Source organism: Echinops telfairi, unplaced genomic scaffold (assembly GCF_000313985.2).
Source record: "Echinops telfairi isolate 266 unplaced genomic scaffold, ASM31398v2 ScPeMD7_3533;HRSCAF=4204_0, whole genome shotgun sequence".
Lineage (NCBI taxonomy): Eukaryota > Metazoa > Chordata > Mammalia > Afrosoricida > Tenrecidae > Echinops > Echinops telfairi.
Window position 1 is genome coordinate 39,518,284 of NW_022107431.1, and position 27,053 is coordinate 39,545,336.

The 27,053-nt window shown below is 46.3% G+C and overlaps 1 protein-coding gene across 1 annotated transcript; it reads left to right on the forward strand.

Annotated features, from left to right (window-relative positions):
- The first annotated feature begins 6,208 nt into the window (after positions 1-6,208).
- Positions 6,209-26,715, forward strand: LOC123522211 (putative uncharacterized protein C6orf183). The gene is made up of 11 exons (XM_045294602.1): positions 6,209-6,345; positions 11,212-11,284; positions 11,750-11,860; positions 16,180-16,293; positions 16,782-16,976; positions 18,124-18,288; positions 18,710-18,851; positions 20,040-20,197; positions 23,915-24,067; positions 24,258-24,359; positions 26,497-26,715. Exons 1-11 carry the CDS (start codon positions 6,209-6,211, stop codon positions 26,713-26,715), a joined length of 1,569 nt encoding a protein of 522 aa, XP_045150537.1.
- Positions 26,716-27,053: the final 338 nt, after the last annotated feature.

A 27,053-nucleotide genomic window follows, 5' to 3' on the forward strand; every position in this document is an offset into this window, starting at 1 on the left:
TGTGTTTCTGAGCCAGTCCTTTGTCCCACTCTCTATTAATGAATTGCTTAGACCCTGTCATTTGTATTAATGAGAATTAGCTGAATAACTGAATTTAGTAGGAGTTTCAGCTAAGCCTCTTGGAAATGATCTTGAAGCTGACGCATGAGGACACATTACTGTTCATTTCAAAAGATTGTTAGAAAGGTGTCATTTAAAATGTTTATTCAAGACACTGTGAGGTTTGCAAGTGTTAAAGGCAAACAGAGGCAATTGCTGTTGTCTATACAATCCTGCTAGAGTGGTGATTGATCTCTGAGTAGATGCTTGGATAGACAACCCAGGCTGAACAGTTGTTGGTGAGATCATGAGAATATGCCCATGAATATAATGGATTGGACAGAGGATATTTGTATAGGTGTGTTTATCTTTGGTATAAATAATATATCTATGAACGTGGTAGAGCATTCAGGGGATAAAGTTTGGAAACCTTCTTGGCCATATCAAGCACCTTGAGGGAATGAGTCACTGGGCCCAGGGGGATTGGACCATAATCTTGGGGGACACTCAGGTCACCGGGCATAACCTAGCTCACAAAGACAACGTTCTACATGCTGGATGAGGAGCAACGGAGATCTTACAATCTCATGAGCAGCCATCTAGGGTACAACCCTTGTTCTCTCCCCATCTGAAGGAAGGGGAAGAAAAACATATAGAAATAACTAGTTGGGTAGACTAATGGGGTTCATAAACATCAGTCTACACCCTGAAACCAGAAGAACTAGATGATACCTGACTACCTTCACCGAGTGATCCAAAGAGGATCGCATTAGAAGGTTCTGGATAAAATGGGAACAAATGTAGAGCAACAGTCAAAGTAAATATAAATAGATAGATAGATAAAATGTTTATCCAGATAGTGTCACTGGGATAACTCAATCATTAGGCTATCTGGTATTTTAGGAAGAGCACAAGAGCAAATTATTTTAAAGATGTCAGTTGTTGTCATTCAATTTTAGGTGAAAAATTATTTCTTACCTTTTTATAGTATGCTAATATTTTAATGAAATCATAAAGCAACGTATAACTGATTTTAAACACCGTTATTAAGCCAGTCCACTGTGCTCAAATACATGCTGATGAAGATCAAAGATCACAGCCTTCGATATCAATATGATTCCAACTGTTGCAACGTAAAGGAAACCCAGAGCCTCACAATCGGATCAACAGGCAACTCATGCCAATCGAAGAAAAGATGCAAGTGGTCAAGGATTTCGTCTTGCCTGGATCCACAATCAGTGCTCATGGAAGCAGCAGCCAAGAAGTCAAACAACACATTGTATTTGGTACATCTGCTGCCTGAGCCCTGTTGCACATATTTAACATCAAGTCCTGGTATTTTCAAACCCCTCACATACATGTGAAAGTTGGACAAGGAATCAGGAAGAACAAAAACGAATCGATACATCTGAATTATGGGGCTGGTGACGAATATTGAAAGTACTATGAACTGCCAAAGGAACAAATAAATCTGTCTTGGAAGAAGTACAGCCAGAATGGTCTTCGATGCCTTTCGGCAGGGAGGGCAAGTGTTCCAAGTCCTCACCTACTGACTCTTCAGCATTTAACTTTCCATTTTTATGATCACTAACAACCTCACCTTCATCGAAACATCGACTTTATCTTAATCGTTTTTAACAGTTCACATTTACAATGATAGTAAAAAATCGACTACATGACTATCTCACACACTAATGCTGTGTGTCTGACAATTACGAACCCTGAGAGGTGAGGTCAGAGTAACTCTGGCGGTGATGGTTAAGGCCATATGATTTATCTCTCTAGAGATTCTCAGTAGTTTGGCAGTGATATGATGGAATTTGATAGTTATGTAATTTTTTGTTTGTTTGTTTGTTTTTTTAACATTTTATTAGGGGCTCATACAACTGTTATCCCAATCCATACACACATGAATTGTGTAAAGCGCATTTGTACATCGTTTCTCAAAACATTTTCTCTCCATTTAAACCCCCGACATTAGGTCCTCATAGTTATGTAATTAATGAGGTAGCCGTCCCCCATTCTGTGATAATTCTCTGTGTTTAGCATAATGCTGATTTCTCACAACAATCATTTATAGAACATCATTCCTAACAACAATAGAACACATGTACATGTACATGTACATGGAACATTTACCAAAATAGATCATATACTGGGCCATAAAGCAAGCTCAATATATTTTTTAAATGTGAAATCATATAGCATATATTTTCCCATCACTTTAGAATCATACTAGGAATTAATGACAAGAACAACAAAAAAAGGCCAAACCCAAAACTACTTCTAGATAGGTCAAAGAAGGCATCATGGAAATTGCAAAATATTTGAAATAAATAATAATGTCTCAAACTTTTGTGATGCTGCTAAAATAGTGCTTAGTGGGAAATTTGTAGCTTTAAATACACATATTAAGATAAACCAAAAATTCAAACTCAATGTGATCTAGTCAATGCCATTTCATAGCAACCTTATAGGACAGGGGAGAACTGCCCCTACGAGTTTCCGAGACTGTAACTCTTTATGGGAGTAGACACCCCGTTGTTCTCCCTCAGAGGGGCTCTATCAGTAATTACAGTAAGAGTATTTTTAGGGTGTTGAGCAGGTTGAATCAAGCTTCCCTGATAGATGGTAGCGGGCGCACCTGAGGTGCATCGCACGGAATGAAGGCTTGGCCTTCTGCATGGAGCGGTGCTCCCTGCCTTTAGTCTACTTACTGATGCACGAGGGGGCTCCAAAAAGCTCTAGCATGGAATTAAAAAGCAGAATGGAATGTTTCTACCAACTTCTTAAAGCCCCTTTGTATTTGAACTTGGTTCCTTTTTCCTCTTCATATTTTCTGTTGGACTTTAAAAATCCTGTCCCGCACACCTCACCCCAACTTGTTTGCAAAGTTCTCATTGATATTTCTGTTCTTTGGGTAGTCACCTTGAAGTTTTTAATATGCATTATACAGAGGGTTGAATATTTGACCACCAGCTGTAAGTTGGCAGTGTGAATTCACAGGAGTCCCCTGGGAGGACAGGCCCAGGGGTGCATCTCCAAGAAGTCCCAGCCTTGGAGACCCTCGGAAGAAGTTCTGCGGCACACACACGGGTCACCGTGAGTCAGGACTGACCTAAAAGCAACTCATAACAACCATTTTCCTGAGTGTCTCGAAGCAGGAGCTTCGGGTTCAGTTTCGTTTTGTTGGGTATGTGCTGCACTAACGACATCCCAGTGGGATTTAACCGCTCCCTGAATCTCCTCACACCTGGCTTCAGCTCCTGCATTACCCTGGTGTTTAAGGGTTGTGGCTGTCAGGTACCCTCAAGTCAGTTCTGACTCAGAGGGACCCCATGATCAACAGAACGGAACACTGCCTGGTCCTGGGCCATCCTCACAACGGTTGTTAGCTTCGAGCCCGGTGTGGCAGCCACTGTGTGCATCCAGCTCAGTGAGGGTCTTCCTCCTTCACTGCCCCTCCACTTTCCCAACCGGGACACCCGTGTCCAGGACCTGGTCTCTCCGGGTAACATGTCCAGAGTACCTGAGAAGAAGTCTCACTGTCCTTGCCTCCAAGGGTCATTCTGGCTCGACTTCTTCAAAAACAGATGATTTGTTCTTTTCTTTGTGATGATAGTTCACCACTTCATAAGTACATTTTAAAAAAGGTGGTGTTGTTCATTAAATGTACTGGCTCTTCAAGGACATTACTGTACTGGTACCATTTCTGAGAATTTCTTTTCTGAGACTTGAAATGAAGGCCAGGGGCTGCCTGGACCACAGTAGATGGCCATGAAATTCCCCACCCCCACTCAGAGCAGAAACAGCGGCTTGTCGCTTTAAAGCTGGGAGCCAGAGCTCAGTAGGCCTGGAGGCCTCTGGATCAGATCCGTCTCACGGACAGTTGTCCAACACTGACCTCACCTCTAGTTCATCTTCTGGATACTGTACTTCGCTGGGGAGAAAGCGAAATGGTGTAGGATTAAGTGTTCTCGTTCTGAGCTGTGACGTGTTGAAAGGGATGCGCAGGGAGGCAGCTTGTTCCTCCTCTGGGAGGCAGGCGCAGCCTGTCTCTCGCAGCCGCCCTTGGCTGCCGGCTGGAATGCAGCGGTAAGGTGGAACGCTTAAAGGATCCTGCCAAGCAGCAAATATATTTTTCTTGAACAACATTTTACTTTTTCTAAGGACACTAACAGGGCACAGTATCGAGCCCCAGCAGTGAACCAGACAACACAGTCGTCCGGCTCCGTGGGGCCACATGGGTGCTCATTTCCAAGTTTCGTCTTTGTAAACAGGCTCCCAGCAGAGCCCTCTGCACCAAACGACTTAATTACTTGTTGAAACTGAAGCAGAGGAACTTGAGGGAAAGAAATAGCTCAAAAGGAAAAGTGACCATCTTGAAATGTTAAAGAGGGGTGCCACGGGGAGACTTGAGTATTAGAAACCTCTCAAATGAGGTCTACGCTTCCCAGGCGAGAGACCCAGGTTCGATTCGCAGACAACACGTCCCGTGTGCAGCCTCCGGCCCTCTGCCGTGGGGGCTGGCATTGTGCTATGGTGCCAGCCAGGTGTCAGTGGAATTGCAGACAGAGATGGACCTAGGAAATAGAGCTGAAGGCTACTCCCAAAACTCAGCCAAAGAAGCCGAGTGCCTATCAAGGGGTGCATTTGTAACTGCTCCTGGGTTTGGGGCCAGGCCGGCCATCACTTTGTTCCTTGCGCGTGGGGTCCCCGTGAGCCAGGGGCCAACGCAAAGGCAGTAGCAGCAATGTGGCCTAAGAGCGACTTCACCCCTGCTTGTCCAGATCAGCAGTCACCCAACAACCTTGCTGAGGGCGCAGCACCTGGGAAGGGACCACACAGCACCTCCACTGCATCTGCTGCAGCCGGGCAGTCAGTCTTCGTGGTTAATCACGAGGAGACGCTAATACCACTTCACCATTGAGTTGAATTTAAAAGTCTATCAAGTGGGGAGAGTCCTTACTCATTGCCATCCAATTCCGACTCACAGTAACCCTGTCGGACAGAGTAGAACTGCCCTTGGGGGTTTCCAAGGCTGTCCATCTTTATGGGAGCAGACAGCCTCCTGTTTTTATCCCACCAAGCGGCTGGTAGTTTCGAACTACTGACCCTGTGGTGAGCAGCCCAACTTGTAATCCAGTGCACACACCACCAAAGCTCTTAGGGTAGAATAGGGACACGCGGAAGTTTTTATTTATTGGTAAATTCAAAACGCCAACTACGCCAAAGACCGGCAAACAACCAAACCAAACCCACTGCCGCTGCAATGATGCTGCCTCATACTGACCGTGGACAGAGGAAAACTGCCACTTTGGGCTTTCTGAAGCTCTACGTCTTTACAAGAGGAGAACGCCTCGTCTTTCTCCTTGGGAGCAGCTAGTGAAGTTGAACTGGTGACCTTGCAGTTAGGCGCCCAGTGCAGCACACGGCCAGGGGGCCTTGATGCCAGATGAGCCGTGGCTAAGGAGAGTCTCCCGTGGGTAAAAGGTAGCTCACAGGAACATAATCAGGATGCGTGACCTTTTGTGACTGGAAAGAAAAGCTTACATGATTTGGATGTGGTTTTGGTTTTTTTCTTTTGAATACTACATGCCAAATGTACCCCACCAACCCCCAATTTTTTTAAACACATCCAAATGTGTAAGTATATAGATTTTTTTCCAGCCACAAAAGGCCTTGGATCCTGATCGTGTTCATGTGAGCTAGCTTTTACCTGCGGGAGACTCTCCCTAGACAAAGCACGTGCTCCCACACAGCTGATGGAGAAATCGTCTAAGTATGGAGCGCGGCCGTGTAGACCGCCACTGGAAGTGATGCTCATAGCGTGATTGGGTGATCCCCGAGGACACCAAATAGTCTTTCTGAAGCCCGCGGACACGGACATGTAACAAAGGCACAGGCAAGGCTGGAGCAGAGACGTTTGTGAGGGACTGAGCTGCACAAAGCAGAGCCAGTGGAGATTTGAACCTCCTGTTGACTAAATTGTAGCGAAATTACAAGCCACAGCCCTCGATTCCAGTGACTTCTTTACGCTGCAAAACAGCCATTGCCTTGAGGAAAGGACACTTAGGCCCCACACACTGGGTAATGGTCACGGAGGGAGTCGGTCACACACTGTGTGCTCGTCCTTTCCAGGAATACAGAAGAACAGCGGAGGCAAACCATGGACGAAGTGTATCAGATTGCTTCCACAGAAAGCGTCCAGCTGTTGGAGAGGGAGCTGGCTGTGCAGCTGGCAGAGCTGAAGGCCGAGATAGAAGAACAGGGGCCTCTGCAGGGGACAGCTCCTGGAGTCTCCAGGTAAGTAAGAAGTGATGGGGTGATGGTGTGGTCTTTGGGGGTTCTGGGGGCTCTCCATCAACTCTGTTCTTTTCACTTGGACTGTTGGCATTACGTCAAGGTAGTGCAAATGGTCAATTACGCCAGGTTCAAGTGCCCCTTTCCAACCTGACTGCTGCCCCTGAGGTTTCCCTATATTCCAGAATTGGATGAGGCTGATGGAGGGAATGTCCTCCCGAAGAACAGGGACACAACTGCCATCGTCTTGAGCTCCAGAAGTTATTAGCGAGTGAAGAAAGGGGTCTCCTTTTACCCAATAGCATGTGAATGAGACGTGCCCTTGGGTTTTGATGAGCATTTTTAAAAAGGATGTAATATTGGACATTTGGTAATAAATTCGGCCCAAAAGATGTTGTGAGAAGGCCTTCTAAGGGTAGATGCTAAGGACTGTAATCCAGTTGTTTTTTTCTAGGGAAACAGTGTAGCCTCTATGTGGAAAGACTCATGGGCCTGGAATGTTCTTATTCTCTGTTTCTGTTAATTCCCATAATCAATCTGGAGGAACAATATGAGGTCTTTGCTCAGTTGAGTAGTTGTGTAAACACAGCCTGAGTGGTGAGGGATGAGGAGGGAAAATCAGGGCACAGCAGGTACATTAGCATTCATTCCCAAGACTAGTATTAATTTGTTTTATAAGAAGCAGCTAAGTGGAGCTACCTTAATACCACCTTCCTAAGATGATTCTGGAGAACAAATGTTTACTGTGTGTTAGGATTGTTTTTTTAGATTTTTTTTAATCATCTTATTAGGGGCTCATGCAACTCTTACCACAATCCATACATACATCAATTGTGTAAAGCGCATTTGTGCATTCATTGTCCGCATCATTCTCAAAACATTTCCCCTCCACTTAAGCCCCTGGCATTAGGTCCTCATTTTCCCCCTCCCTCCCCGCTCCCCCGTCCCTCATAAGCCCTTGATAATTTTTTTTAGAGGCAATCTTTATATGATTTTAATAGACTAATTAGAAGAAACAAATGTCACAAAATATTCATTACCTATTAAGATGTGATATCAAATAATTTCTTAATTTACATTTTCCAAAGCATGGGAAGCATGACAACTATGAGTTTAATTAGCTTGATTTGATAGATTACATCTTCAAAATAAGGTTATATATCATCCAAACAAATCATTTTCTTTGAGTTTAAAATTTATATATGAGGTATCAACATTCTTATTGTAGAGCTGTTAGGTTATGTTATGATTAGAAAAAAGACCTTTGTTTTAGTTTTTGAAGATATTCTTTTTTTGCACTCCTTTTTTTTAACATTTTATTAGGGGCTCATACAACTGTTATCGCAATCCATACACATTTCAATTGTGTAAAGCGCATTTGTACATCATTCTCAAAACATTTTCTCTTCACTTAAACCCCCGACATTAGGTCCTCATTTTTCCCCTCCCTCCCCGCTCCCCCTTCCCTCATGAGCCCTTGATAGTTTATAAATTGGTATTTTGTCATATCTTGCCCTGTCCAACGTCTCCCTTCACCCACTTTTCAGTTGTCCGTCCCCCAGGGAGGAGGTCACATATAGTTCCTTGTAATCGGTTCCCTCTTTCCTACCCACTCTCCCTCTACCCTCCCTGTTTCGCCACTCACACCACTGGTCCTGTAGGGCTCATCCGCCCTGGATTCCATGTATTTTCAGTTCCTATCTGTACCAGTGTACATCCTCTGGTCTAGCCAGACTTGCAAGGTAGAATTCATATCATATTTGTGGGAGCGGGGAGGAAACATTTAGGAACTAGAGGAAAGTTGTATTTTTTCATCGTTGCTACATCGCCCCCTGACTGGCTCGAGAATTTTGTATTTAAGGTCTTTGAACATATAAAACAAACCAAGGATTGTATGTTGAAGAAGAAAGACATAATCACATAGTTTCTTTACAAGGTTGGTGGTTCAAGTCCACCAGCCACTCCTTGGGAGAAAGATGAGGCTGTCTATTCCAGTGAAGATGTATAGTCTCAGAAACCCTGCGCAGGGTTGCTATGAACCAGAATCCGTTTGATGACACTGGGTTTGTTTTTGTTTTTCTCGTCTGAAAATGAGGTTTAAAGTTTCTGTCTTGCCTACCTCAAAAGGTTATAAAGATTAAATGAGATCATGCATACTAGGAAATTTGGAAACCAGAAAACTCCATACCGAGGTGAAGTGTTGATACTATTGCAAGTGCAAGGGCAGAGCCTGGGGTAGCTTATACCCCTGTGTTAAGACTTCCTGGGCTCCGGACTCCCTGTTAGGACAGAGTGATGGAAGAATCTTGAAGTGCCTATGGTCATCCACTCCCCAAATCCACCACACGCCACACCTGCAGGAAAGGAAGTCTTCATCTAATAAATACTGACTGAGCACCATCTGTTAGCCAGGCACAGTGCTAGGTTCGGGAGGCCAAGGGAACTGGAAAATAGCCTGTGCTAGTCTGCGTTGCCTAGAGAAACAAATCCAGAGACACTCATATGTGTATAAGAAAGAGCTTTATATCCAAGAGCAATTGAATACTGAGAAAACATCCCAGCCCAGTCCAGAAGTCTCTTTAGCACCTCCAAATGAGGTCATCAAGCTGTGACCTGCTTGACAGCCTAAACTCCACTCCTTCCCTCTTAAGTCTCAAATTGATAACAGATTATGTAACTACCACAGTAGCCCATGCTGACCCTCACGTGAGCACTCTCCTTCACCTCTAGCCTGAGACTGCAGCTGGGCGCAGGAAGGTGGCTGCGGCAGTCACCTGTCATTCCCATCGTTCCTTTCCCCACATGCCCAGCAGCTCAGAGTGCTGAATGGATACCCAACCACAGCGACACCAACCTCACTGCCCTGGAGTCGGTGCCAACTCATGGCGACCCCATGGGACAGGGTCAAGCTGCCCCTGCGAGTGTCCAGCACTGTAACTCTTCCTGGAGTGGAAAGCCTCATTTTCCTCCTGTGGAGCAGCGGGGGGTTGCACACTGTTGACCTTTCAGTCAGCAGCCCACCGTGTAACCACGGTGCCGCCAGGGCCACAGAACGGGGCTTGCAGAACAACTGAATGAGTCCGTTTTGGGGGGTTCACAACCTCTTTCAGGTCCCTCACAAGCACCGCTAGGCTAACAGAGGGGAAAGAGGCAGTCTGAGGGAGAAAGAGTGGAAGGAGCTAGGTGACCTCACCGTCCAGTGTGCCACAGCATTAGAAGACAGGAGGCGAGGCTGAGTGGAGGACGAGGGCCGCTCGACTTCTCTTCCTGCCTGTGGCATAGCTGACCCCTTTTCTGGCCACTGCTTGTCCACCTCCATGGGGCTGCAGGTAGGACCCAGGTGCCCAGCCATCACAGAAACTATGCTGTTCACTTCTGAATGCCTTTCCTCTCCAGGGCTTTTCCAAGCTGCCTGCAGTCTTGCCAGGAGAGAAGGGAGGCAGTGCCTCCACCAGGAGATGGGGGATGGGGCGGAGTGGCGGAATAAGGCTGCCTGGGCTCCCGTGGCGAGGGAGCTCCCCCCTGCCCACACAGTGCTCTTTCCCCCCGAATTTCTGACCTGTACACAATCTCATCATGTATTTGCAACTTTGCTTAAACCTTATCCACAGAAACTGGTCGGGTGGTGTTAACACTGTTGACATGAACCAAAGTGTCACTGGCTCCAATCCCCTTCAGAATCGCTCAGTGGTCTCTCACATGGCCCAGAACCACCTGCAGTGGCCTCCTCACCCACCTCTGCTGAATCCCATCTTGAGAAAGTGAGGTCCACGCTAGGATTGCTGTCCCCTGATGTTGCCAAAGCCACTAACCAAGAAGGATTTTATACCAGAAGGCCAGAGCTCCCTCTTTCACCACCCTGGGTCCTGCCCTTTCCCTCCGGGTCCCCTCTGCAGTGCTGCATGTGCCTTGTGTTCTCAGGGCCTGTTGTGAACACAGGTCCCTCTCTGCTGGGTTTCAACACAGGTCCAGGAGGCCGCTTACAGACACTTGTCATGTGTTTCCTAAGAGTTTCGTTAGGCGCTCTGGTGGCATAGCGGTTACAATTTGGCCTGCTAGCCTCCAAGTCAGTAGTTCAAAGCCACCAGCCACTCCTCGGAGAAAAATAAGGCTTTCTACTCCTATCAAGAGTCAGTGTCACTTTATACAATTGATGTGTGTATGGATTGTGATAAGAGTTGTATGAGCCCCTAATAAAACGATTAAAAAAAAAAAAAAGAGAGAGTCTCGAAAAACCCACAGGGGCAGTTCAACCTGCCTGTAGGGATGCCAGGAGTCGGAGCTGACTGTGAGTGACTGGCAGTGAGATTGGTTTGGGTTTTAAAGAGTTTTGTTAATTATCCAGAAACTTTGGTTAAAATAGTTTCCAAAATATTCCACATTTGATTTTTAAGGGCCATTTTCATCCCAGGGAACAACGGGGCAAGAACACCAACATGAAACCTGTGGTGTTGCAATGATAAGACAGTGGCTTTAGGGGCCATCCGTGTTGAGATAGAGGCCTGATCATTGAGAGAGGTCCTAGTTAGAGATCCATCACTAAGGGCAATGATCGCTTTCGCCACTGTCAACATGCGCCCCTCTCTGCACCCTAGAATTTCTCAGGCAAACCAAAGGCAGGAGGGCACACAGGGTGTGGAGAGAAGGCAGAGGATACTGGCCCCAGGAAAGGAAGGCTTAGCAAGTGCTGAAGTGTCCACAAGAGATTTTGACCAAGACAGAAGCAGGTGACCTTTCCACGCCCCCTAACCATCCATTATGCTGTGAGAATACTTATTCAGAAATGAGCAGTTGCCTCTAAGTCACGATGAATCGGGACCTACCTGTGGTCTGCATCTCTTACGGCTTCTCCATCTTCCTCCATGGTAGCTCTGTTCGGGTACCGAAGGACGTTTCTTACTTTCGAAGAGAAAGGGAACTGGCATTAAAAAAGATCCTCCAGGTGAGTGGGAGAATGGGCGATGACTATTTCAAACCAACAGAAACTTAGATTGGGATACGTTATGGAAAACTCTCAGCTGGGAAAGTTTAATTTTGCAAACAAACAGCTGACGTGTCTGACTGGTTCCAAATTCAAAACAGCCCCCGAATCTGCTCACAGCAGAAGCAGAGGAGTGTCCTAGCTCCACAGGAGAAAGATGAGGCTGTTTGCACGTACAAAGATTACAGTCTCAGAAACCCAAGGGGGTCGTTCTACCCTGTCCTGAAGGGTGGCTATGGGTCAGAATTCCCAAGACAGCAGTTTTGAGTCTTGATTTGTGATGTTAAAATTAGTCATTTGACAACCGATTCCGATACAATAGCCTCTCACGTGGTGTGTAAAAGCTACAAGAAACTGCGTAGTATGTTCTGTCACAAGCACTGATGGTTTTATTTCCCCATTTCCTTCTGTATGCCTGGCGCTCAGGTGGCCGAGGCAAAGCCCCTTGTTGTTCAGGCTGATGTCATGCAGAGGGAGCTAGAGAGCTGCCTAAGAAGGGAGTACACCCCTGAAAATTTACCTTTGCTTCTGTTGCAGGTAGGAATCTTTTTGCAATTTGAAAACTAGATCTGGAATCTAGTAGAAACGCGTGACTAAAGCTGGCTTTCAGGGTAACTTCTAGTCAGGGCAGGGTTTCCCTTTACCTGGTGTGTTAGGTCAGGTGGACTAGAGAAACCAATTCACTGACGCTCATACAGGCATACGATATGCATATGCACTGTGCACTATCTATATGTATATGTACGTACCACTCCATAAGTCCCTCTTCACCCTCAGCCAGCCACATGCAGTGATGCAGATGCAGGAGGATCACAGGGCAGTGGGTGCAGAGTTGTGGACAGGATCCAAGATCTGTAGAAATAGGAGCTCCCAGGGTCAGTGGCAGAGATGGGGGTGGGGTGGGGGTGGGGGTGGGGAGGGGTGGGAAGGTTCCCAGGACCATACCTAATAAACAAACCCATCCCCCCAAGGAGGCGCCATCAGGCTGTGACCTGATTGACAGGTCTGAGTCCTCCCTTAGCCAAAAGTACCTAGTTGACACAGCATCACCTGACTATCACGCCCGGGTAGTTCGCACGTATGAGAACATGGTTCGTGTAAATGCTGCTCTTTGTCAGAGACTTGGGGCATCACAGTTCAGTTCGGTTTCGTTCAAGTCACTCAACAGTTGACCGAGTTGCTTCTAAATACTCTGCTGGGCTAGTATTAAGGGACAAGAAAACATTGACTAAGTCCCAGTCCTTCAAAATCTAGGCTTAGTGACCTGAGGACAGGCATTTCTGGAAACATCCCATGGTGGCAGCATTGCAATTGTTAAGACAAAAGTCTTATTAAGCCAGTCATAGAAATAGATGGAAGATTATTTACTTAATGAATTATTTGCAAACCAGGTCACACACCCCACTAGAGCGTAAAAAAATATTGTTCCAAAGAAGAAAAATGCCTCACAGTTTCTTATACAGCAGTTTAATGGAGCCTGGTGGCTCAGTGGTGGAAGCACTCAACTTCTAACCACAAGATGAAGGGTTCAAACCCACCAGCTACCCTTTGGGAGAAAAGTGTGGTTGCCTGGTTCCATAAAGGTTTACAGCTTCGGCACCCTTATGGGACAGTTCCACTCTGTGCTTTAGGATCCATTCAACCGCAGTGGAGTAGTTACACCCAGCTTATCGCTGGTAACTACACATCGACATGGGAACAGGGCCAGGATAACATGTGGATGTGCGACATTGGATGTCCGACATTCTCCTGAGGACTCATTCTCGTCGCACACACTCAATGTAGCTGAAAACCCACGGACATTGAGTCAATTCTGACTTCGCGGTTTTCCGGGGATCTTTATGGGAGCAGGAAGCCTCATCTTTCTTTCAAGATGTTCCTGGTGGGTTCAAACCTATGATCTTGCAGTCAGAAGCCCCAGCCATAACACAGCACGCGACCAGGGCCCCGTCAGTGTTACCCAAGTTGCCTAGAAAGATCTTAAAAACTATCTTTAGGCTGACATCGCACAAAACTGAAAATGCCCCCGGAGTTCATGTTGCATGTCCCCTCTGTCATTTCTGCCTCGGTTTCTTTCACTGATGGTTCTCCTGGTTATGTGCCCCCTTTTCCTAAATTTTTATTGGATGCTGAATTTTGCATTGTTGAGCACTGGGTTTTCTTGTATTCCTTTCAAGAATGCTACCCTTTGATTTTGACAGACAGTTAACTTCCTTCCAGGTCAACTTGATTCTTCAAGGCTTGTTTTCATGTTTCTTGGGAGTGGGTTTGGACTAATCTCTGTCCCATGATAGTTTATCATTATCACGAAAGCGATGTAGATGCCGACTGCCTCAGATATTCGGGCTCTTTGTTCTGGCTGGTTGGAACTGGATTCTCTCCCAGCTTTGTATAAACCCGAGACCTGTTCCGTGGACCATGCCCTGACCTTGTGGGTATTCTTTGCCTGCGCTCCTGGGATTTCACCCTCTGGAGGCACAGCTTAGTGTACAGCCACAGCCTGCTGGGACTGCTGTACAAGGCCCCGCAGAGTGCCCTCTGCAGAGCTTCCTCCTCACGTGTCCCCCGCTCTGTGGGGTCCAGGCCGCCAGCCTTCTCAACTGTCCATCTCTCTCTCCAACTTCGAGAAACCATCGTGCTCTGCTTGGGTCATCTTTCCGGCTCCCAGCTCAGAAACTACCTCAGGCAAAAACCCAAACATCTGGTTCCCCGAGTTGACTTCCCTTCTCTCAGGGGTCCCAGTTCAGCCTTGTCAATTGTCCAGCATCCGAAAACCATCACCTTGTGGATTTTGTCTATTTTTCTAGGTGTTTAGGATACATAACCTGGTCTAGTTATTTCTGCAAAGCCAACATTATTTCTGTGATTAGGAAGAAGGCATTTAAGAAGAGTGCTTATTCATTTTTAAGTATAGATATAATTTATTAGCCAAGATGAAAAGCTCTAATTTTACCTGTGAGCTGTTTAGTACTGTAGACTCACAACTTAATTTTCCAAATTTAGCTTAACTTTCAACCCAGCAGACTGAACATTGTAGCCGTGATATAGAACCCTGTCAAGCTGTTGAAAGCTAAGCTAAAGTTAGAAAATCCATCTTTTGAAAACAACCACGAACTATCCTGCTAGTAAAGCTGTTATGCCTGGAGTTGCTAACCACAAAGTCAGCAGTTCGAAACCACTGGCTGCTCCGTGGGAGAATGACAAGGCTTTCTCCTCCATAAAAGGTTAGAGTCTCACCCAAAATCCACTTAAAGGGTTCACATATCCCCCAAATCCACTTACAGGGTTCACACCTAGATTAAGCCTCTGATGAAACCCCTCTGACCACAGCTGAGGGATGCGAAGAGCCTTGTTATCAGACCAAACTCAAACCAAACTCACTGCCACTGAGTCCATGCTGGCTCATCGTGACCCACTGTGGAGTTCTCAGACTGTAACTGGTCATGGGAGTAGAAAGCCCAGTCTTTCTCCTGAGGAACTGCTGGTGGTTTTGAACTTCTGACTGTGCAGATCACAGCCCAACACCACACCACCAGAATTCCCTTGTTATCACACAGAGAGCATTATAAAGTTGGTGATGGTAATTATAGTTAGATTAAAGTGCAATATCTTATCATCTGACCTCCCTTTTGACCCATTTAAAAGTTGTGTCAGTTTAAAAAAAAAAGAGAGTGAAGGGTAAATACATGTGGATTCAGTTTCCTCCGACAGTAGGCCTGGGGTGTAACAAGCCTTGCTGTCATGCAAAGTGCATTGGAAAGTGGATCATTGCAGCTATAGTTAGGTTAACATAACATTTAACACCTTATCTTTGATCACCTTAACTTTGTTCTAGTTTTTAATATTTTCAACTTTCTTTTCAATTGAGGTTTTAATCTATTTTACTTTGTTATTGTTGTTAGTTTTGCTGCTATTGTTTTTGTATGTTTCTCTGTATATGAAATCCAGGATAGATAAATCTACAGAGGCAGTAGCTAGATTAATGGTTCCTTGGGGGTGTGGCAGGGAAGGCTGGGGAGGGGGGGAAATGGGTTGCTAATAACAATGAGTGCAAGAAAGAAAAAAATGTTCTAAAATTGACTGTGGTAATGATTGTACAACTCTTCTTGATATGTGGATTATGTGCTGATAAAACTGTTTACAAAAGGAGACAAAAAAGTGTTAGTCTTGGAAATCCACAGGGGCAGTTTCTACCATGACCTATAGGGTTGCTATGAGTTGGAAATCGACTCAGTGGCATTGAGTTGAGTCTTTTTAAGATTTAAAAAAAAATCATTTTATTAGGGGCTCATTCAACTCTTATCACAATCTATACATACATCAATTGTGTAAAGCGCATTTGTACATTCATTGCCCTCATCATTCTCAAAACATTTCCTCTCCACTTAAGCCCCCAGCATTAGGTCCTCATTTTTCCCCTCCCTCCCCACTTCCCCCTCCCTCATGAGTCCTTGATAATTTATAAATTATTATTTTGTCATATCTTGCCCTGTCCGACGTCTCCTTTCACCCACTTTTCTGTTGTCTGTCCCCCAGGAAGGAGGTCACATATAGTTCCTTGTAATCGGTTCCCTCTTTCCTACCCACTCTCCCTCTACCCTCCCTGTTTCACCACTCACACCACTGGTCCTGTAGGGCTCATCCGCCCTGGATTCCCTGTATTTTCAGTTCCTATCTGTACCAGTGTACATCCTCTGCTCTAGCCAGACTTGCAAGGTCGAATTCGAGTCATGGTAGTGGGAGCGGGGAGGAAACATTTAGGAACTAAAGGAAAGTTGTATTTTATTCAGTCTTCCTGCGACTGTGGTCTTCAGCTGTTTATTTTGTTCTTGTTCTTGCTGCCCCCGCTGGTGAAGCACTACACAGAGCGGATGGCCCAGCTGGCCCAGAGCAAGTACTTGCACATGCTCAGGTGGAAGAGGTTTTGCCAGCACAGTAAGATCATGGAGCAGCTCCATCCTTTGTACCAGGTACGAAGCCTTTGAACAAATGTTCCTGCGGGTGGTTTCTCATCAAGGAGTAAACAGGCAGTAGGCTCACCAGTTTTTTAAGTCGTGGCTAGAGATGGGAAAGGAACTAGCAGGTGGACCTACTGGCCTGGCCTGCCTGGGGCGGATGATAATGGGACCACTTGCTGAAGGAGGTTTTGTGCGATAGGAAATATCTTTTTCTCCACAGCACAGACTGGGCTTCCCCTGCCATAGGGTGAAAGCTCCTAAGTGGACTCCAGTGACGAAACAGCCTGACATGCTGAAACGTTGCTGGAGACCCTCATTTCCACCTCCTAATGGGACCACTGCCCTTCTCCATCAAATTCAGAATGTGGGAGAACTTTGGGATTTCTAGAAGCCCTTACTGAGCCCCCAAGCAGCATCATTCCTCTCTGTTCGGATGCCATGATACGGGAGACTACGACTTACAAAGAGCCAAGTTCCTTGTCTGTATCTCTCCTAAACAGAAACAAGTTGGCTACATCATGCGGGAGTACAATGACACCATTCACAGAGCAGAAAGGCTGTCTGTGGCCCGAGAAAACTTCCTCATGGGAAAAAGCAATCCTTCTAATTTAGTGACACAGGAAGACTTGACTATTTACACAAGGTGGTTCGTGTGTCACCTGCACTCTCTCAAGACGATTCATCATTACCTGCAGGTGAGAATCATGAAACATAATTGTGCAACGAGATAGCACCCTGCTAGGAATGGCCGCCCAATGTTTTCTCATACCTGTCACCTAGCATGGGGTTGTTAACATTTCTGTCTTCTACCAGCCTTACCAACTACAGGAACAATAATGAGCCATTGACTTTTTCTTCAAGATCTTTTCAGATGAACTTGATCTTATTCTAATAAAACCATTTTATTAATTTTTATTCACTGTGCTCGTTCATGTTTTCATCATCTTGTTCAGGATTTATGCTCTCAAATATAGATTCATATTTTTTATTTTATTCATTGTGGGGTACCAGCCCCCACAACCAGCCCAAGGTGCAGTTGTGTAATTGAGGGGTAAATTAAAGAGACAGGATAAAGCATGCAAGGGCTCCCCTTTATAGTCATGACTCCAGGAGCCAGGTCCACACAAAGGCTTAAATACTCTAGGGGGCATGCAAGCCCCCCTAATTATGGGTAACTGTAATAAAGTGGGCTGTACCCTAACCCTAAAGGTCCCTGAGTACATTGGAGGAGCAACCTAACAGCAGTGTCAGGGGCAGGTAAGGAGAAGTGGCTGTTTCAGAGCCTACAGAGCAATAGCACGAGTCTGCTCCCTCCTATCATTAAAGCTACAGGCTAGATAGCAATGAGCCTTGTGCTTGTAAGAGGTAACTTTAAGGCAGCACTATTATGGGAGGCTATAGTGGGGAACAATATTAATTATGAGAATGTGATTGGGACTCACTGCCAATGCACAAGGTGAAGGCCTCCCTCCACCCCAGAAACCCAGCCTGCCAGGCTTCTTAATATATGAGAATAAAGGATCATCTGTATACACTCTCTTCCCATTCATCAGTAATATTGAATTAGCTTCTTGAATGCACCAGGTACTTGCCTCTGGCCGTGCAACAAGGATATGGTCTTTGCTGCAAAGGACCTGGGTCCTAAGCTGGTAGGACAATGGTCAAGTAAATATTCAACAGGAACCCAATGTGATAAGAGAAATTAGAGTAAGTGTGTGTTTACAGGGTAAACTGAGGCACGCAAGAGTGGCCCTAACCTGGCTAGAGGCATCAAAAAATGATGACATTTTCATTTTAGAAAGACTCTTATTTACCACCTAAATGCGTGGCTTCTCCTCTCAGCTTTGTCCCAGCAGCACCAACATCCATAGTTACCCCAGAAACCTGGCCATTGTCCTTGGTGTCATCCTTCCCCGACTCCAGCCATTCATGGCCAAGGTCCCTCTGGTGGCTCCCGAGTCGCATGGTGTTGTAATGACCTACTTGTCAGTCTGTGAACTCTTTGAGGTTGGCCCATATCTCATTCCTCATGGTATCACGAATACACCCCCACATTGCCTTGTCCATTAGAAGTGCTTGATCAGTCTCAACCCGTTACCATCAAGTCAATGTCAACGTGCAGCGACCCTATTGGATAGGGTAGAACTGCCCCTGTGAGTTTCTGCGACTGACTGTTTACAGGAGGAGAAAGCCCCATCTTTCTCCCTTTGAGCAGTCTACACTTGGCTAATATTAAGGGCACTGGCGTTGGTAACAGCATCTCGTCTGGAGGCGAAGTCCAGACTGAGCCTCTTATGTTTGGATAGATTACTGAGGTCCACCTACCTCCTTCCTTCTCACTCAAAGCAAAAGGTTGCTTCTGAATCTGTCTAGAAGCTTTTGTGCTGTTTGAGTTCATGTGTGGGCTCTTGGTTGTACCCTTGTGTAGGCCCTCCAGTATTTGCCCATCTCCAAGGTACTGAGTGTAACTGCGGACAGACTCCCTGAGGTTGGTCCAGACAACGAAAAGGACATTGGCCCTGACATCCAAAGCTCTGCTTCTCCAGGCCCAACAGGCACCGACACCTCCGGTAAGGATTTGGTCTTCTCGCACCAGGGAAACAGAAAGGGAGAGTGTGATTTTTGTCCTATGTGTTGAAGTTGGTTGTTGCTGTTTTACACTCTGAAGAGTTCATCACTTCTTCATAAACAAGCCCTGATGTGATCTTTTCTAATGTGAAGCACAGTAAGCACTTCCCATGGACATTTTAAACTATCTTAATAACTGGTACATTTAGATCTGGGAAAGAGCAATGGACTTAATGTCAAGAGTACTGGGCTCCAGATGTGTCACTGCCTGGGCCTCATGGGGGCCTGCAGGTTTAGGTCATTTCATCTCCTGGGACCCCCAATTTACTCATCTCCAAAATAAATTGGTTCTATTACATGGCCTCTGCGGCCCCTCTCAGTTTTAATACGATATGCTTTTAAAAGAATTTCCCCTTATGAATCAATTTACTACAGTTTTCCTACTGCATCATAGATGCCTAGGAAACTTCAAAAGAGCCCAGGTGGCAATGTGAATTAAGCCTTGGGCTGCTAACCCACAAGGTCAGCAGTTCGAACCCACCAGTCACCCTGCAGAAGAAAGATGAGGCTTTCTGCTCCCATGAAAATGGACAGCCTCAGAAACGCAAAGGGGGGAGTTCTATTCTGTCCTGTCCCGTTGCTATGAGTCAGAATTGACTCAATGGCAGTAAGTATGGCTCTTGGATGAAACTTTGTCAAGTTTCTACTGTGAATGACATACTGGCTTGGGGATATGTCCAGGGTGTCACAAGAGCACCTGGGAGGGGCAACCAGCCCAGTCATGAGCAGTAGAGAAGGTTTCTGGAAGAAAAGAGTCCAACTGGGTCCTTCTAGATGAGAGGGAATTAGCCAGAAATGGTGAGAGGTGAAAATTCTCACTTTCTGATGTTTCAGTTAACATGTAAGCCATAGTTTTCATCAGGCAAAAAGGACTATCAACAGTGATACTTCTGCTAACTCATGCTCCACAGGGTCTGTTGGGTTTCTTCTGCAATCTGGGAGAAGGTGAGGGGTCTTTGTGCCGCTCACAGCCAGCCAGCACCAACCATTCGCCGTGTATTCCCTGCCCAAGAAGACAAGGCAGGGAGCAAAACGGCCATCCAGCGGTCCTGCCTCAGCGATCCGTAAGGAGCTGTCCGTTTTCTCTGTCGTGCATTTGTCTTGATGCATTCCACTTTGCATTCTTTCAGGGACAACGAGGTCACGAGCTACTTTCCTCCTGCCCCAACACACAGCGGAACTAGGAGACGTGAAACCCCAGCTGAAGCGCCTGCTCTTCCATTACAGCATCCCATTTGACGTGGAGGAGCTGAGGGACTCGGCTAAGGAGATGGAGCTGTTGTCCTTGGTACTTACTTGATGGGCTCCTTCGTAACACAACTCTCGATGTGCGTGCAATAACACACTGGTAGTGGCCACCACGTTGGATATGTACACTGACAACAATGATTTCTTAAGAGATAAACATATGCACGTAAAACAAAAGGTATTGTTCCTCAGTGCCGGTTCCTACATGTTTTATTCTGAGCAAAATGTGTTTCGACATGCCTCTATGACTAGTCTTTGTTTCATGAGGGTGACTTCCCCAAAAATGGCCAATCAAAAATAAGAGGCTTCCGAGGAAATGGGCTGGGCCAGTTAAGTTCAAGGCAGAGCGGTCAGACTGGTTTTTGGGTTCCAAAGGATTCCGCTGGGAAGAGTTCCTGGAAATATACTGAGGCATCACAAGGGTTGCCGCCGAGGGCATTTTCAGAAAAAGGACAGGAAGTTGCGTCTAGGAATTCCACCCCCATGATGACAACGTGCCCATTCACTCTTTGAAGACAGCCAGGGCTGACCTACAAGGATTTCGGTGGAAACTTTACCACAGTTACCCAACAACCCTGATCTTGCTCATTCAGACTTCTTTTTGTTTCCCAAACTGCACATTTGACAGGAATTGGAGCAGAGCCACGGGAGGGTCCCCAAACTGCCATAGTCATCGGGTGTGAAGGAAGAGCCCGCATTTCTTCTTCGAAGATGGCAGCACCAGCCCCCAAAGGAGATACACCTAGAGGGGCGTATTCAGAAACAGGAGTTGCGTGTTGTCATGTTTTTACTTAGTAAAGGTTTCTAAGATTTTAAAGCAATACTTTTTAAATGGGTCTTAGCTTAGTGCTGTGCAAGAGTAAGGCGTCCACAGGGATTTTTCTTTCTACAGAATTTAAAGAAAAAAAATGTAGGCTACAGTTCATATTCACTGATGTAAATGTGGTCACGATTTGGAAAGGTTGTACAGCGAAGCTCTTAGTGCCCAAACCCCTCTACTTCTCAGAACATGTTACAACATCGCTCCTTACAGCTTAAGCCTCTGCAATCAAGGGAGCGGACACTGTCATGTGCTCTGCTTCACCGCAGTGTTGCCCCTCCTTAAAAATTAAAGCAACTCATCTGATCAAAAGTGCACTATTTTTTAAAGAGAAATATTTCAACAGAAAACAATTATAGGTAGAGAGTTTCAGAATTGCAGTAGCATATTTTATAGCAAGAGTTTCAACAATCAAGATATTTTCCTTGTTCTAACCCACTGCCCTCTGGTCCATGTGACTTCTAGCAACCCTTGGGGCTCCACAGGACTGCCCAATGAAAACCCAGCCCGCTGCCGCCGCACGGGAGTCTAATCTGACTCAGCGACCCTAGGGCACAGGGTAGAACTGCCTCTGTGAGTTCCCCAGACTGTAACTCTCTCCCTTTTAAAACTGCGAGCTCTTACTGATAGCATAATATTCTACTGTTCATTCCTATCAAGCAGTATTATACAATTGCTACCACAATCAGTTTCAAAACATTTTCTTTCTTCTTGAACTCCTTGATATCAGCCCCCCTTTGTTCCCTCCCTCCCTCCCTCACCATACCCTCCACCTTCTTTTTCTTCTTCTTCTTCTTCTTCTTTTTTCTATAATAGGGTTTGGAGGGTTTTTTTTTTGTGTGCCAATGTTTACACAATCCTATCAATCCATTCACATATGATCCTGTCGTTTGACCTCATCGAGTGGGGTTATTCAGTCATCAAGGCTACCAGCTCCCCCTTCCTCCTCCCCCGTCCCCCTTCTCTCTTCCTGTACCCTCAGGGAACCATTACTCCTGTTACTGTTTCTGAAGGGTTATCTGTCTTGACTTTCATGTACTGAACAATCTTAAATATACAGATAAACATATGCAAATCGAACATGCTTAGTGAGATAAAACAAATAAAAGTCATAATAGTAAAGGGAGGAAATATTAGAGAACTAAAGGATAGTTATGTGTTTCGTCACTGTCATATCACACCCTGGATTATCATCCCTTTCATGTGGCCCTTCTGTGAGGGACTGTACAATTATCTTACAGGTGGGTTTGGGGTCTCCACCACATCCACACCCATTCACATGGATTTGGTTGCTAGTTTTTGAACTTCTGATAACTCCTCCTGTGGACATCTTATGATCACACAGGCTGGTGTGCTTCTTCCATGTGGGCTTGTTGCTTTCCTGCTAGATGGCTACTTGTTTAACTACAAGCCTGTAAGACCCCAGATGCTATAGCTTGTAATAGCCAGGCACCATCAGCTTTCCTCACTACATTTGCTTATGGACCCATTTTGTCTTCAGCGATCATGTCAGGAAGGTGGGTATCATACAGTGCCACATTATTAGAACAAACCGTTCTTGAACTGAGCTAAGTTTAAGTACAGAACCAACCCAGACTGTAACACTTTGCAGAAGTAGAAAGCCTCATCTTTATTCCACATACCAGCTGGTGGTTTCAAACTGCTGACCTTGTAGTTAGCAGCTCAATATGCAACCCACTATGCTACACAGGTTATGTATCTTGACAGATGCCATTGCAAATGGCCTCATCTTTCTCCTGCAGAGAGGCTGGTGGGTTCAAACGGCTGACCTTTTTAGTGTTTATCCCTGTATTGTACACCAGATCTATTTTTGCAGCATAGAAGTGGTCAATAGATTGGTCTAAACCAGTGGTTCTCTACCTTCCTAAAGCTGTGACCCTTTAATACAGTTTGTCATGTTGTGGTGACCCCTCCAACCATAAAATTATTTTCATTGCTACTTATCACTGTAATTTTGCAGCTGTTACGAATCAGGAGATCCCTGTAAAAGGGTCGTTCGACTCCCAAAGGAGTCGAGATCCACAGGTTGAGAACGGCTGGTGTAAAGGAAGAGAGTAATCCCTAAGAGGGAGAAGAGGGATCAAAAAGCAGGTGAATGGTCCTGTTTGGGGGATGCTGAGAGCTAATTTAAATGGTTGACTATAAAGTTGATAATTCAGAATGCAATTCCCCTACTAATTTACGACAACACATAAATAAACAAAAACAGAAACTACATTAGATATTACGTATTTCCAGTCATTGGAGCAGCCATTCAGAACAAGCACCACACACAAGACTGTGGTACTAAGCTGCCACAAACAACAAGCGCTCACTGCCCTCCAGTCATGGCCACTCACAGAGACGCAACAGCACAGGATGGACCTGCCCCTACGAGTTTCCCAGACTACACTCTTCACGGGGTAGAAAGCCCCATCTTTCTCCTGAGGAGTGGCTGGTGGTTTTGATCTGCTGACCCTGCAGATTACAGCCCAATGCATAACCATTATGCCAACAGGCAACCCCCTGCTCCCATGTGCAACATGGGGACAAACAGTTAAGGTTCAGTTACTACCACCGAGCCATGGTGGCGGTGTGGTTACGTGTGAGTTGTGGTCCGAAAAGTCAGCAGTTGGAAACCACCAGCGGTCCTGTGAGAGAAAAACGGGGCTTTCTACTCTTGTAAACAGATACAGTCTTGGAAACCCACAGGGGCAGGTCTACCTTGTCCTTCTAAGCATCGCTATGAGTCGCCATTGGCTGGATGGCAGTGAGTATTACGACCAGAGGCATGCCTTACGAATCAGCTTGGCTGAAGAATTGGCTGAAATAGTCAGAATCAAGGCTGTGTCAGAGGTACTCAGCGCTGGATTGGAAATGGCCTACAATCTGAACCTTCTTTCTGGGCCCCACTTCTCTTTTCTTAATCCCGTTTAGGTTTCCCAGAAATTTCAAAGCGTCTTCAAGGAGCAACAGAGAATGCAGACATTTCCAGACTACCATGCTGGGATAGCTAACACAGAGAGCCCAGGCCTGGCAGGACGTGGTGTGGCCTTCAAAAAGAGAGCCGACTGGATTGCCTTTATAAAGGTGAGGCAACTGGGGTGACAGTCACCCGGCAGTGACGGCAGAACCCCTCTAAGACCTCACACACCCTAACAAACCCGTGGCATAGACGCCAAATCCCATTTCCGAAGGTCCTTGAATCTCACCGCTTGCAGCTTTTATTGAGCGTCATTCTTTCATATTGTCACCTTGTGTGAATACATTTGTTCTCCAGATTAAACCGAAATGCGATCCTTGGCAAAAGAAGTTTTTGACCAAGCTAAAAGAACGGAGAAGAACAGATGGATTAATGCAACTCCAAGCAAAGTTTTTGAAGGTAAGAAAATAATCGTGGTTCCTGGTACTAAGAAATCATTCTTGGAAAATGGAATTTCCTTTCTCCTTTATAAAAATAATGTGGCCCCGGACTCACTGTGAAGGCTGTGTTCGGAACGTTCTGATCTCGTCCTCCCCGTTGATAAGCTTGCTGGCTTCCAGAGGAGAGTGAAAATTGTCCATAGAGCTGGTGCTTTGTTCAGCTTCAGCAGCGGCCTTTACGATCCTGACCTAGTCACTTAACCTCCTGAGCCTCGTTTGTGAAACGAGGATTGCGCTAAGCGAACTTGGAGGCTTCTTGTGAGATCGCAGGTTCTTGGCACCATTATTTGATTTCTTTACCTTCAGAAGAGGAGAAGGGACATTTATTTACTAAGCACCTCCCACATCTCACCAATGATCACAGCCTTTTAAAAACATTTCCTCTTAAGATTTAATTTTAATTGCCTTTTCCTTGTGGCAAAAACATTGGAAACAAAAGATTCCCCAGTTCAGCAATGTTACGTGTACAACAGCTACCACCAGCCATCACTGCGACTCCTTGGCAAAGATTCCACCCCCATTCACAGAGACTCTGTGCCCCGGAAACGCCGCCGCCTCATTTGCTCCCTCTCCCCGCCCTCTGGTAGCCTCTAATAAGCTTTGGTTCCTGTACATTAGCCTGTTTCATAGAAACGGGGACACACGGTGTGTGTCCGTTTTGTGCCTGACTTATTTCACTCAGCATCTACTTTTCCAGGCTCCTCTGTGCAGCCTGCAGGTCTTCGTTTGTCGCAGGGGTTGCATGGTTTTCCACTGCATGTGTCCACACATTTTGAGTTTATCTGCTCAACAACGGAGGGACCATTGGGCGGTTTCCACCTTTCGGCTATTGTACACAGTGCTGCATGACCACTGGGGTTCCGGCATCCTTCTGATTGAGTTCAAGAATTATGAGTCGATGGTAGTTCTGTTTTCATCCACCTCGCATGCATGTGAAAGCTGCCCAGTGCATGAGGCACTCTGCAGAAGCCCCGGCGCGTGGGGATGGCCGGGTTGGTGAAGACCATCCATCGAGAGGAGCGTGGACTGCCGGAAGAACACACGTATCTCTCTTGGAAGGAGTATACCAGAATGCACCTCCGGAGGAGGCCTGTGAGACTCACCCACTTTGGACGTGCGGGGGTCAGTCCCTGGTAGAAGGCTTCGTTCTTGGGAAGGTGGAAGGTCAACAACAAAGAAGAAGGCCCTTGACACACGGGATTGACAGAGTGGCTGCAGCCGTGGGCTCAAACCTAAGGACGCAGGGAAGGATGGCGCCCAACTGGGCAGGGTGTCTGTCATTCTGGTGCCCAAGGGATCCCTCTGAGTCGGAACCGACTAGACGGCGTTCACCAACACTAATGGCCAGTTCTCGGTTTCCTCTTGGAATGTTCTGCCAAACCCCTTTCAATATTATTATCAGTGTTAGCTGACTTGCCCTGCTTAGAGGGAAGAGTTCAGCCGGGCTATGAGCCCAGGCCTGTGTCCTTATAGAGCCCATCCTCTCTCCGTGGTGCCCTGCGGCCTCTCCCTGCAGCTCCTGGCAGGTTTGCAGTGGATGGAGTTTGTCCCCAAAGCTGATGGGCATCTCTCTTTTCATTGGTGCCACCACACTTGTAGGCACATTTGTGTCTAAGATGGCCACCAAATTTTAAAGGAGTAACAGGGCATATTTGGATACATATGCAGGGGCTTCAACAAGTTCATGGAAGAAGTCTATTCTATTTTGATACCATTTCCCCACAAGCTCTTTGAAGCCTGCTTGTGTAGTATTGAAGGAGGCCTGCTGGAGCTGTGGGATCAGTGTTGGGCTGCAAACCACAAGATCAGCAGTTCACAACCCATCCACGGCTCCACGGGAGAAAGATGAGGCCGACTGCTGCCCTACAGATTGACAGCTGGGGAAAGATTATATGTGAGTCAGCATGGACTCCGTGGTGATGGGTTTGGTGTATTTAAGTGTATGGTGTGGGACCGGCAAATGCATTTGGGGCATTGTGATGCTAGAGTTTCATTGTATGTGTTAGTTGAATAAAAATAAAATTGGGCTAAACTCGTGCTGGGGAGATGGGACTAATGCCTCTCTGACCATCCCCCCTCCTCTCTGTTTCCCCGAGATTTCCAGCCCAGGGCGAGCGGTGCAGGCGCTCCAGGACCACGCCGCAAAGATGATCACACTGGCGGCCCAAGGGCCGTCCTTCGCGGCTTCCCAGGGTTTGCATCAGTGCAACTATGACCACATCTGGGAGCGTATTTACAGCAACGTCCACCTCTACCAGGTACAGCAGAGAGAAATGGCCGAAACAACTTTCCGTTCAAGTGGAAAGCTGTACTAGGCCACGTACCACTAGCGGGCGCCAGTGAGTTGGCGCTGACTCGGGCAGCCCCCTGTGTGTCAGAGCTGACCTGTGCTCCACAGGGTTTCCATGCCAGTGCTGGGAAGTAGATCGCCCGGCCTTTCTTCAGAGGCACCTCCAGGTGGACTCAAACCTTCTACCTTTCAATGAGCAGCTGAGCCCCGTCCTGTTTGCACCACCCCAGGGACTCCGGCTGCATCGTGTCCTTTGTTTCTCAGAGGTTAACACCCCACCTCATGTACTTACGTTACTTATCCAGGGTTCCTTTCACCCAGAAGTATAAACAACGATCAAGTGCTGATTTAAAGGAAGGCTAT